Source organism: Macrosteles quadrilineatus, unplaced genomic scaffold, assembly GCF_028750875.1.
Source record: "Macrosteles quadrilineatus isolate MER2022 unplaced genomic scaffold, UCM_ALF_1.0 Scaffold_5__1_contigs__length_97177068, whole genome shotgun sequence".
In the NCBI taxonomy this organism is placed as follows: Eukaryota; Metazoa; Arthropoda; class Insecta; order Hemiptera; family Cicadellidae; genus Macrosteles; species Macrosteles quadrilineatus.
This window is the reverse complement of record NW_026542598.1, coordinates 88,892,547-88,905,622: the sequence shown is the minus strand read 5'-3', so window position 1 is coordinate 88,905,622 and position 13,076 is coordinate 88,892,547. Positions and strand designations below refer to the sequence as shown.

The following is a 13,076-nucleotide window of genomic DNA, read 5'->3' as shown; positions in this document are numbered from 1 at the left end:
ACATATCAGATGTACATATCTTGGTACTATTTAAATCTAGAAATATGTTATATTCTTTGTAGCACACATTCCTTAAATTGCAACCAAAATATTAACAACAATAAATATGTTCTTCATAAGGATAACATAGGAACTTTAAAAGCCACTGGTAAAAATGTAAGGTCAGTTTGCAAATCTACATAACTAGACAAACATTTTGGTATATAATATGTGGTGTTAAATCTAAAAAAAAATCCTTATTGTTTACTAAGTTTCATGTAGCGTATTAATAATATAGATACTCTAGCTAGATGGATTAGAAAAAAATGTAATTAACCACCCTTGTTTCAGCAAACCTAGAGACTAAGTAAATTTGCAATATTTTTTTTAACTGACAAGTTCACATTAAAAGGAAATTGGTGTTTATCAATGTATATATCAGTTCAAATAATCTTGGCTCGTAGTAACTAGGCTTGCTGCTACAAGAAAACAAACAAAAAACCAATTTATTACATTTTGTGAGACTACAGCTTTTACTAATTTTTATCAAGATGTATCCATAAATAAGTAACATACACAGCATTAATTCCTTAACATGGAAGACAAGTTACTGTGTTAAGCACATCAAAGATATGAGCAACCAGTAGATGTAGAATAAAAATGTTCATTACATAAAATTTTAAAAACTGTGTCGTGTAAAAGTATAAATGATTTTTGGGTACTACTGTAATCCACCTCCCTCAAAAACCTCATTTCGCAGTTGGATCGGTCTAATTCACAAACTTGTTTTGACAATAACCTCTAAGCGTTCATGGAGTCTTTTTCACTTGTTTTTCTTACATATTTTTGTTTAATAACAGCTTCAACTCCCCTTCTTATCATCTGTAGTCAAATTTTTTTTACATCACTGATCAAAACCCATAAGTCAAGTTGTCAGCATATATGACATCAAATCCAACAATAGTATGATCTACAGAGATAATAGTTTGGCCGCTTAGGAAGCAACCTGCGCGCTAATGCTAACCAATGCTAGAGGAGGTCGCTTTCTAAGCGGCCGAGCTATAGTACCAACATTATATTACAACATTACATATTACGTTCTTTAGTAGAGTAGGCGATTCCCTGGATTATTGGATTATTTTAAAACACTTGGAAATTATCCGTATTGTTTCACGTGAAGTCACTTAAACTTGCCATTTATTTGTGCAAGAAAATTAGAACCCTAGCCGTATCCATCCATTGGATTTTCTGTCTAAAGCAATGTTTACGTGCCAGTACTGTTCACGGTTTTTAGTTGACATGCAATTTATTCAAAGTTGAATAAGAATGCAAGGTGAGAGTAGAAGGAAGTAAAATGACATGTGTAGCTTTGTTTTGTTACAGATTAAGACTAGCTCTTTCATAAGCAGGACCATTTATCAAAACTAAAAACTTAAAACCCTTGTCAGTCTCAGCCACATAAAAGATCCTGATATTATTTTGAGTTATAAACGCTTAAACCTGGTTTGTTATCCATGGCTGATAAGTATCAAAAATCAAATTCCATTGCATAATCGTAACAAAACAACTTGTTACTTCATTGTTCTTAATCCCAATACATATTGTGGAAGAGGAAAATACATTCAATGAAAACAATAAATAACATAGTTTAATAAACCCTCACAAACGAGACATACACAATGATAATAATTTATAAAAAATACTCTGAAAATTCAACTCACATACAAACAAATGGTAAATGATCGCTATACAGTTTACACTAGAGGATTATGTGGGAATTCCCAGTGTTTTTCTAACGATTCTCTCCGCTATCCTGTTGAACTCTTCCCTGTCTTCTCTCCACATCTTTGCTGCATCCACGTTGGCTCCACTTTCATCGTTCGGCTCTAGAACCAAAAAGGAGAAAAATCTCATATATTAAAACGTGAAAGGGTTTTTTTATTTCACGATTTTGAATCAACCACTTGACGGATTTTGATGATTTTTGTGTTGAAAGATAATTTTGGGAACTAGGGAATGTCGAAGCCATAATTTTAGTTTAGGGTTTCAGTTTTTTAAAATTAGGTTTTAGTTTTTAAAAAGTCTAGCAGCTGACGCTAACAGTTTAAAGTCGTTTCAATGGTGGTTTAACTAACAGCTGGTTTCAAACTGTCATTTGAATGTTTATGTTACAAGTTATAAACTAAAATATTGATAGTTGATGTTTGCCTACATAGCCTTCTATTTCACTTTAAAACGTAGTTTTTTTCCAAACGTAAAGGATCTGCTTTATAAGGAAATGTGTAACCTGAACTATATTTCTCAAACACTTGAGTATAGTCAAGTTTTGTCGTAAATGAAATCTGTGTATGTATAAGTTCATGCAATGAAAATTGATTCATACCATAACTACCCCAATAGTGGCGTATGTTTCAGAAATGAACTGAAAACCCTTATTGGTGGGTTTGAGAATAGTGCAGAGGGAATGTACGGACCAGCTCAAGATAACGGAGGTAAGATATAAGATAAGAAATAACAGAGAGTTAAGAGAAGTGTATAAACACATATAAGGGTGTTTTCCAAAAGTAAAAGGTTTGGATGGGCAGTCTATGCGTAGTGGAGAGGAGACGACCACTTGGAAGACCAAGAATGAAGTCAAAAGTAATGAAAGACTTCTCCAGACAGGGATGTACATTAGAAGAGGCAGGAGATAAGAGAATGGGAGGCTAGAATCCTTTATAAGGTTTCAGTAGCCACGGAGGTACGATAATGTACGGTAAGCGATAGTATACAATGGAAGGTGGTACGTAGCAACTGTTCACAAAATCAGTGTGTGTGAATCGGCCACCAAATTGTAAACTAGCTGTTCTGAATTATATTCAGCATTAATCGACTACTTGATCCTCGTACGTAGGACGGGCCAACAGATCGTAAATTATAAGATCGGTAACAAAGTTGTGTTTAAGCATTGATCATATGATTTTTACATACCCTCATAGGGCTTCAATTCAAATATTGGCTAAGTTTATTTATTTTTGTAAGTAAGGAAAAGAAAATTGATGAAGGGGAATGGTGGGAGGGGGTTGATAGTGTATTTGTCAGGAATGTAAAACGTCTGTCCTACTGAAAGCCTGCTATGGCTACCGATGGCTTTTAGCTATAAGGTAACGCCCATATTCAATTATTACGAGGCCACTATCTACAAAAAAAAAGGTTAAGTTACGGAGTATTTGAACAAAAAGTAGGCTAAAGAGCTATTTCATGTATGCATTGTAATAGATGTGATGTTTATTAGATCCAAAAGTAAATGGTAAGAATAACATTCAACTAACCTGCCAGCATACTGACGACGGATAGAAGTATTTTCTCTACACTTTGAACGGGGCTCCATCTTTCTGCACTGGACTCATAACCCATCGGGTCATCGCCCGGAGCGTGCAAGATTGATATACAAACTCTGCCATCTGCGTATACTAGAACATACACAACAGTCAAGTAAACGTATACTGATAAGCTAGATATATGTAAAACACTCAAAAGAAAATATTTATAAACTTTTATACAATATTCAAGCCATACCAACATTTTAAGAAATACTCTGACTAATTTCTTTATATATTTTACAAGTAATCATAACCAAATATATTATTGACCCATGCGCTAATTTCACATTTTCATAGGGTTCGATTCCGGGGCAGTACGGAAAGTGCAATAACCCTTTTACTTTTCAAAGATTATAATTTATTTTTTTGAAACAGCAATTGGTAAGAAATAATTTATAATAAATTAAATTGTGACCGCTGTCCTGTCAAACCGAAACAGCTGTTGCCCTAATTTATAATGGAAAGTATAAGAAATGTTTATGTTTACACTTTTGTTATTTCTGTTGCCATGGCCATGGTGTGTGGCTTGAAGTTGCCACATACCAACGCCGGCCTTGTGTTAGAGGAGGCTATTGTGAAACTCTAAAGAAAATGTACTTTTTGAGCGAAGCTCTTATACGTCGACTTTTATGCATTTCGTAATACGCAAACTCCTCCTAGACGGCTGAATCAATCGTTTTCAAATTTTGGATGGTGATAAAGACCATATCGGTGAGTGCCAACATCTATATGGCGTTAAATATAACTCTCAGGAATCCGCCCCACTGGGTCTCAAAGATTCAATGTAATCCTTATGGAAGCAGTATTTGACACATAAACAAAGACATATGATCAGCTGTTGACTTTTGAATGCAGTAGATAAAGAAAAAGCTGATAGCATTATTCCACAGATATTAGAACAGAAACGGAATGAATCATAAATATAATCAAATGACGACACTAGCTTGAGGTCTTTGATGTAGGAAGTGCTAAAGGAAGTACTAAAGGTGAGCAGTCTGGAGCGTGGAAACTGTTTATGGCGATTAGATTTAGGTATCTGCATTCCAAAAATTATAAGGGAAGGGAGGAAAACGGGTCCGCGACGTAGGAAGTGAGGAAGGAAGTAGTCAAGGCGAGCTGTCCGGAGTGTGGGATCTGCTTATGACCATTATATTAAGGTATTTTCAATCCTATGATGCTATGGGAAAGGAGGGAAACAGGTCCGCGACGTAGGAAGTGGTGAAGGAAGTAGTAAAGGCGAGCAGTCCGGAGGGTTGGAACTGTTTATGACGATTGTATCTGCAATCATAAAATGCTATGGGAAGGGAGGTAAACAGGTCCGTGACGTAGGAAGTGGTGAATGAAGTAGTAAATGCGAGCAGTCCGAAGTGTAGAAACTGTTTATGACCATTAGACTAAGGTATTTGCAATCCTATGATGCTATGGGAAAGGAGGGAAACAGGTCCGCGACGTAGGAAGTGGTGAAGGAAGTAGTACAGGCGAGCAGTCCGGAGTGTGGGAACTGTTCATGACGATTAGATTAAGGTATCAACAAACATAAAATGCTATGGGAAGGGAGGAAAACGGGTCCGCGACGTAGGAAGTGATGAAGAAAGTGTATTATAATGTTATATTCACATATTACCATATGTAAAATATATCATATGATAGTTGGAGGTAAACAATATCAGTCATGTTTATGTTTCAGTCTTGAGTTGAATTGAAAATAAACTTCTGAACTTTAAATGTTAAAGCTTCTAATTTTATTTATATTTTCTAACTAAAACATGGTGTCAGGTGTATTTTGAAACCTAGAAGAAATAATGGAAGTATCTGGATTGTTTAGGTTGCCTGAACCTATGAGTTTTGAAGGAAATGTGAGTGAAAATTGGAAAAGATTTCGTCAGAAGTTTGAACTGTACTTAATAGCAACTGGTCATGGTAAGAAACTTAAAGATGAAGTTAAGATTGCGCAGCTGCTTAATCTGTTAGGCGATGATGGCCTAGATGTATATAATACTTTTAAATTTGAAGATAATGACAAAGATAGTTTTGATTGCGTACTTGATAAGTTTGAATCTTACTGTTGTCCTCTGAAAAATGTCATATTTGAGCGGTTTAAATTCTATAGAATGAAGCAGGAAGAAGGTCAAGACTTCAGTAAGTTTGTTATGCAGTTAAAAATAGCAGCTAAATCATGCGAGTTTCTTGAACCTGACAATATGATTAGAGATAGAATTGTCTTAGGTTTAAGAGATAAAAGTACTCAAGAGCGTCTATTAAGAGATACAAAACTTGACTTGAAAAAAGCTATTGATTTCTGTATGATTGTAGAGAGTAGCAAGGATCAATGTAGGACTATTGTAGAGCACAATGAAACCAAGCTTTCGGGGACTAAGTCGGATCCATACAGTGTATGTGTTGTTAATAATGTACCAAATCAAGAACTTTCGCGGAGTATTGCAAAAGAAAAACAGAGTGATCTATGTAGCTTTTGCGGCTACAAACATGTACGGGGTAAATGTCCTGCATATGGCAAAACATGCTCGAAATGTGATGGTAAAAATCATTTTGCAAAGGTTTGTAGGAGCAAAACTATAAAATCTCATGCTGTTACAAACGAGGAACAACACGATGAAGACTGTTGTGTGAGCGATGTTAGTTTAGGCTCGGTAAGCTTAAACATTAGTGGAGTGAAAGGTCAAAGTGAAAAATCGTGGACGGAAAACTTGACTGTTGGTGGTACACAAGTTAAATTTAAACTAGACACAGGTGCAGAGATCAGTGTTTTACCTGCTAGTTATTTACGGAAAATGAACATTACACACGTAAAACGTAGTTCTTATGTACTCTCAGCCTGGGGAGATGAAAAATTCAAAATCAAACCTCTAGGTCTTGTGATATTACAATGCAAAACAATTACAGGTGTAACTGCAGATGTGAATTTTGCTGTAGTGAATGTCGAACATGAACTGCCGATTTTAGGACTGAAAGATTGTGCCAATTTAGGACTCATTAAGAGAGTGTCATCGATATGTTTGAATTTTAAGGATAAGGACGATGTTTTAACCGGCTACAAGCCAGCTTTTGAAGGATTGGGACAGTTTCCAAGCACTCATCATATTCAGCTTAAGGAGGGTGCTATCCCACAACGCAGGTGTAAAACAACGATCCCGGTCACTGAGGAACTGCTGAATGATGGAGTACAAGACAGGTTAAATACAAGACAACACCTGCAGAAAAAATATTATGATCGGTCAGCCAAAGACTTAAGGGTTGTAAGAAATAACGAAAGAGTTGTTTTCAGAAATGAAGGAAGGTGGGAGCAGGGAAAGATTGTTAATCAAGGACCAACTCCAAGAAGTTACTGGGTAGAACATGACAACGGGGCTACATTAAGAAGAAATCGCCGCCATCTTATGAAACCATCACTCACTCAACAAAACAATTCCCAGTCAGTTCCAAGGCAAGACGAGCCAGTACAACTAAGACCTCGTAGAGAAATCAAGCTACCATCAAGATTTCGGAATACAATATAATGGTCTCAAAAGAAGGGAGAAGTTTGGTTGGTTATTGATTTTAGTTAATTCTTTCAAATTTGTTTGCTGTTTTTTAAAGGGGAAAGATGTATTATAATGTTATATTCACATATTACCATATGTAAAATATATCATATGATAGTTGGAGGTAAACAATATCAGTCATGTTTATGTTTCAGTCTTGAGTTGAATTGAAAATAAACTTCTGAACTTTAAATGTTAAAGCTTCTAATTTTATTTATATTTTCTAACTAAAACAGAAAGTAGTCAAGGCGAGCTGTCCGGAGTGTGGGAACTGTTTTTGACGATAAGATTAAGGTATCTGCAATCATATAATGCTATGGAAAGGGAGGGAAACAGGTCCGTGGTGTAGGAAGTGGTGATGAAAGTAGTAAAGGCGACCAGTCTGGACTGTGGGAACTGTTCATGACGATTAGATTAAGGTATCAACAAACATAAAATGCTATAGGAAGGGAGGAAAACGGGTCCGCGACGCAGGAAGTGATGAAGGAAGTAGTCAAGGCGAGCTGTCCGAAGTGTGGGAACTGTTTTTGACGTTTAGATTTAGGTATCTGTAATCATAAAATGCTATGGGAAGGGAGGTAAAAAGGTCCTTGACGTAGGAAGTGGTGAAGGAAGTAGTAAATGCGAGCAGTCCGGAGTGTAGGAACTGTTTATGACCATTAGACTAAGGTATTTGCAATCCTATGATGCTATGGGAAGGGAGGGAAACAGGTCCGTGACGTAGGAAGTCGTGAAGGAAGTAGTAAAGGCGAGCAGTCTGGAGTGTGGGAACTGTTAATGGCCATTAGATTAAGGTATCAACAAACATAAAATGCTATGGGAAGGGAGGAAAACGGGTCCGCGACGTAGGAAGTGATGAAGTAAGTAGTCAAGGCGAGCTGTCCGGAGTGTGGGAATTGTTTTTGACGATTAGATTAAGGTATCTGCAATCATAAAATGCTATGGAAAGGGAGGGAAACAGGTCCGTGGCGTAGGAAGTGGTGGTGGAAGTAGTAAAGGCGAGCAGTCTGGAGTGTTGGAACCGTTTATGACGATTAGATTAATGTATCTGCAATCATAAAATGCTATGGGAAGGGAGGTAAACAGGTCCGTGACGTAGGAAGTGGTGAAGGAAGTAGTAAATGCGAGCAGTCCGGAGTGTAGGAACTGATTATGACCGTTAGATTAAGGTATTTGCAATCCTATGATGCTGAAGGGAGGGAAACAGGTCCGCGACGTAGGAAGTGGTGAATGAAGTACTAAAGGTGAGCAGTGTTGAGTGTGGGAATGGATTAATGTATCTGCAATGCTAAAATGCTATGGGAAGAGACTGTATACTGTAGATTGTAGACTGTAGGTTAAAATTATTACGATGCACGAATCGATACATATTTTCGATACATGCAATCGTTTACAATCAAAATTTACAACTGAGTTTACAACAGCAGATTTTTACTCCATAGAGGATAAGAACTATTTTTACTTCCTAAAGAGTAAAAATGCTACTTTAGACCCACAACGCATGCATTAAAAACGACTGGTATTACTGCAGTATGACCAAAACAATATAATATAAACCCTCGATGACTCCGCTCAATTTTGTGGATGCCTCTGCGAACGCCACCTAGTTAGTTACCATTCGTCACTCCGCAAGGTCACAAGCTGACAACACAATGACACAATGACACCTCAATTGAAAAAAACACATAAAAAATAGGTTTAATAAGACAGCTAAAAAAGGAGTTACAGGGAAACCTCTTATTGTATTATATGGATATGAAAGTTACTTACTATTTGGATGAAACATTTCGCATGTGAACTGCATTTTTGGTGGGCTTAGAGGATAATCTGGGGGGAAAATGAGTTTTGCAGGAAAAACTCCTCCTTCAAAACAGGTACCATCTGGTCCACTGGAAAAATTAAGGCCCAGATTAAACCAAATATTTTGGTAGATTTTGATAAAAAATCTGTGGCTTTTGTTGCTCTTAAGTATTCGTATGATTAACAAGATTGCATAAAATTGCATAAAAATGACTTAAAAATGAAAGAATACACTTAAAAGTATGGTTCCATTGTCTTTACAAACTTACATACATTGTGAAGTTATTCCACGTTACATCCATAAATCATTTAACCTATCGGCGACGACTTACTTGTAGGCCTATAGCTTGTCACCGCATTTCCCCGCGAGATAGTCGTACTGCTAACCCACTTGCTAGTTATGTTGAATCTAAGTTATAAGCGCAAGTGCCATCTTGTGATCTTTGATAAACGGGTGTTTGACAGCTTGGGTGGAAGTTGACAGCATTATGGTAGTGAGTTTGATACCAATTGTACACAACACCTGTTTTGCTTCTTTTTACGTTGGTATAGAGGACACAGATTTTTATTTTTAAATTTTATTTTGGTAAAAATGGGCATAAACCTAAAATAAAATATTAACAGAGAAAAAAAAATGTTGTTACACTGGGCTACAAACCATAATAAAAACAAACAAAATATAGACATGAAATCAATTATAGTACCAGCCCCAGACACGATTAAGATGCAACCTATTGTTTGAACACATCTATTTTATTGTCATAACAATGGGGAGCAAGCTGGCGTAGTGGTTAGAGCGCGGGACTTCAGTCCCTGAGGTCCCGGGTTCGATCCCCGCCAAGTCACCAATGGATTTTATCTAGGCCTAGATGATAATGCCGCAACCCCTAGGTCTAGCCTGAAGTAATGTGAAAAACAATCCCAGGCTTGTGCCTAGCGTCCTAGGACAAAAAAAATTTCATAACAATGTTTTACGGTAAGTCAGATTAAAAAATGCCAGTAGTGAGTGATCAGTGTACTGAACATAATAGTAAAGCAGTTGTAACATACGTACGTAATTAGTGCTTCCCACTCAAAAAAATTTTCCTCGTTTATTGGACCAGCTATGATGCCTTCTGGAGGATTTAAGGTAAGTTCTGAAACAATGACAAATCAGATTTAATAATAGACAAGCCTAAGTTATGCATAGGGCTAAGTATTAACGTTCCACTTGCAAACATTTTCAGAGCTTTTTCCTACTCGTTAAGAACATATCAAACCTCAAGGGTCCTACCCACTCACCTAAAAAGTTATCAAGCTATTGAACCTTTCAGTTTACTTAAATTACCTATACTGAAACAGCTCAAATTTAGTTCGGCCAAACAGACTTGCCGCATCCCCACTATGACTGAGACGGTGGCATCGGCATCGTCCTGTAATCCAGCTACTAACTTCCGAGGTCACGAATTGTGGATATTTAGTATATTTTGTGGATATTTGGTACCTAAAATCGTACGGTTGCTATTTTAAAGTAAAGAATTGAAGTATGACAACAACTGCTGTACAGCAAAGCTGAATGGCATAGCTTAGTTGGTGCCGACTTACAAACTCTGTCATCATGCCACTGTGGCATGCATGAGTTTTCAATATCAATGTTAAATGCTAGGTTTAAAAATTGTTTTTGAATTAGCCTAAATTAAACGATTAATAACTTAATGAACTTCTAGAAAGATTGGATCACAAAAAAACAACATTGAGATATGAGCAATATCATCTAACTAACGGCTACACTTAGCTTTCATTTCGCTATAATTATGATTCCTTACCACCCGGGGAGAGATTGATACCATTCTCTAATGTAGGGTAACTTAATATAACTCAAGTTAAGCTACCTATCTTTTACTTTACTTGTTTGAAACACAACAGGTCAGAAGTAGACCTAACTTAGAAACGTAGTCAGTCATTTTATGTAGGGTCCAGTTACGTGGCGTTTGCCACTTGGCTTGACACCACTAAGCTTACGGAACAACTTGCCGCTCAGCTTCCTATTTGCATTTTGTATTTCCTTTACTTAAGCAGGACCTAAGAAACTTAACTTTGACAACTTTGATGGATTCTGGAAATCGGCAGCAGCATTGATGATTGGCAAAAGCCAAAAGTACAATGCTCAAGTACACTCACACACACGCACTAACAACAAGAAATTTACGATTACGGTCTACGATTATCCCTGTCTACGAGGACGGCGGAGAAGACATCGATGGTAAATGGTAAATGTCATTGCCAATATGTAACATCTGCTATGTACTATGAAAGAAAGTTGATTTATGTTTTAATACAAACTTTTATTCTGTAGAAAATTATTGTGAGTTAGCTTCTTTCAGTGAAAACAAAACAAAAACAAATTAATGTAAACAAAGCCATATGATAAATAAAAGAAATTAGGAAACAGTTGGTTGAACACAGCACCTCTCCCCTAAGTTTTAGAATCACATATTCATTCTTGTAACCGGTTGTTTAAGTCAGGGTCTACTTTTTACTAAAACAGATAGGCTCACACATACACGAAACACCAGCGAAGTAGCCTAGGCTGTCATGATATCCAAACCAAGAACTCAGGTCGATCTTTGACCAACAATAAACTTCCTGGGGCTTTGCCCAAAGAAGAAGACGTCCCCACTGTCTTATGGAGAGTGGCGGTGAAGAAGAAGGTAAAGGTAAAGGTACTTCTCAACTAACTTGCTGTAAGCCTTTTGCACTAGAATGTAGACTCAAGCCAGGAAAATAATTAACCCTCCGAGTGTTATTTGTCGCTGCAGCGACACATAACACACTTTGTGTAGTGTTTTGTGTCGCTGCAGCGACTCACAAACACTGTTTACGGCGAAGGCTCTATGACTGACAAAATCGGATTGAACTGGATCGAGTTAGGTATAGTTTTATTTTACAGATTCAGAGCTTTCTCCGGAGGTCTGTCTCTAAGTGCTATCATAGACTAAGCAACACAAGTAGACTCCTCATCCCATTGTAAATTTTGAAGCTTGTTTTTTGTATCTAGTTCATGTACGTCCACACTGATCGCTAGTGTAGACAACATTTTGTTTCTATTATTTTAGGGTTATTTTCATGATTTCTGCTATACTATTTGGTTATATAACTAGGAGACCAGTTATTGTTTATGATTATATCGTTTTATTAGGTTAAACGAGGTTTTAAATGACTGCAATAACAAGAAACAAATTGTAAACAAAACATAACCTCTGTAGTTGGACGTACAGAACTAACAATAAAATTGGCTTCAGCTGTTCCATTAGGATGACTAATCTACTAAGGGAGTATGTTTTATCTATGGCGCTATTCATTTTAGTTCGGAAAATATTGTAGCAGACAGCTGACGTGCGTATTTGTAAACAGCTCGGTTATCCTCGGACCGATGACTGATGTGTTTTATTACGTTTATCATTGTTTTAGTGTTCAAAATCAAAAGTAGTGATGTACGTGGTGCATTATAAGAAGATTTAAGTGATTTTGAAGGGCTGGTTGATGATCCTGAAGAAGTAGGTAGTGATATTGATGTAAATTATCAGCCAGATTCCTAGCTATGGTTAGGCTATGCATTCTTAGCTAAACGCTATGTACTGAAATCTGTTTTTTGCCCATAACTTATTTATTTGCAAATCTACTTCCTTATATTATTATATATTTGTAATCCTCATAAAATTTAGAACAAAGTGGCTATTTTCAAATATTTATAGGCCTATAATTTATACAATTTCATTGAGCGCGAACTTATTTTTTTTTTATTTTCCAAAATATTTTTTTTTACCTAAAAAATTTTTTGAAAGAAATGTTCCTTATGTTCTATGTATAATATTGAAGCCCATGATCTTCCAAACAAAATGGTATATAGAACAGTATAATTAACATTGTTTTCAAGCTTCTCAGATCCGTTTTAATAAAACCTTGCAAATGAGCAAAAAATAGGCAGACATTAAGGCCAAAACAAGGGACACTCGGAGGGTTAATGACAACCACAAAATTTGTGTACTTAATAAGGTTGGTAATGAATCTTAACCAAAGGATTATGGTAGGGTAACTAACTGGTAATAGACAAACTTTTAATTAATTAATAATAGTTATAGGTTATGGTTAAATCCTAGGCCCTCCCCTGTGTGATAGAGTATATTTTAAGATAGAAACTAAGCTATGTATGCTAAACAATATGTATATTTAATCAGAAGTGAGCACATTTAATAATAAGTTCAATGACAGATTATCAATTAAATGAGTTAAAACTTACGTTTATATTCAGCCATAAGACGTCTCAAAGCTGAACCAGCCATTTTCCAAAACAAAAACAAAATAATTTTAGAAAAAGAAGAAGGCCTCAGGCTCAGGCCTTTTTATCTCAATG

The 13,076-nt window shown here is 36.4% G+C and overlaps 1 protein-coding gene across 1 annotated transcript; it reads right to left on the bottom strand.

Moving 5' to 3' along the window:
- Positions 1 to 1,605: 1,605 nt before the first annotated feature.
- On the bottom strand, positions 1,606 to 13,076 carry LOC128994384 (ubiquitin-conjugating enzyme E2 G2). Its single transcript, XM_054418920.1, has 5 exons — positions 12,963 to 13,076; positions 9,738 to 9,819; positions 8,654 to 8,772; positions 3,291 to 3,431; positions 1,606 to 1,865 (listed from the first exon to the last, which is right to left on the bottom strand). Exons 1-5 carry the CDS (start codon positions 13,003 to 13,005, stop codon positions 1,747 to 1,749), a joined length of 504 nt encoding a protein of 167 aa, XP_054274895.1. The 5' UTR covers positions 13,006 to 13,076; the 3' UTR covers positions 1,606 to 1,746.

Coding starts and splice junctions, on each gene's coding strand:
- LOC128994384 (XM_054418920.1), bottom strand. CDS start 13,005: ATGGCTGGTTCAGCTTTGAGACGTCTTATGGCTGAATATAAAC. Junction 9,820..12,962: donor TCTTATGGCTGAATATAAAC/GTAAGTTTTAAC, acceptor TCATTGTTTCAG/AACTTACCTTAAATCCTCCA. Junction 1,866..3,290: donor CGTCGTCAGTATGCTGGCAG/GTTAGTTGAATG, acceptor TTTTGGTTCTAG/AGCCGAACGATGAAAGTGGA.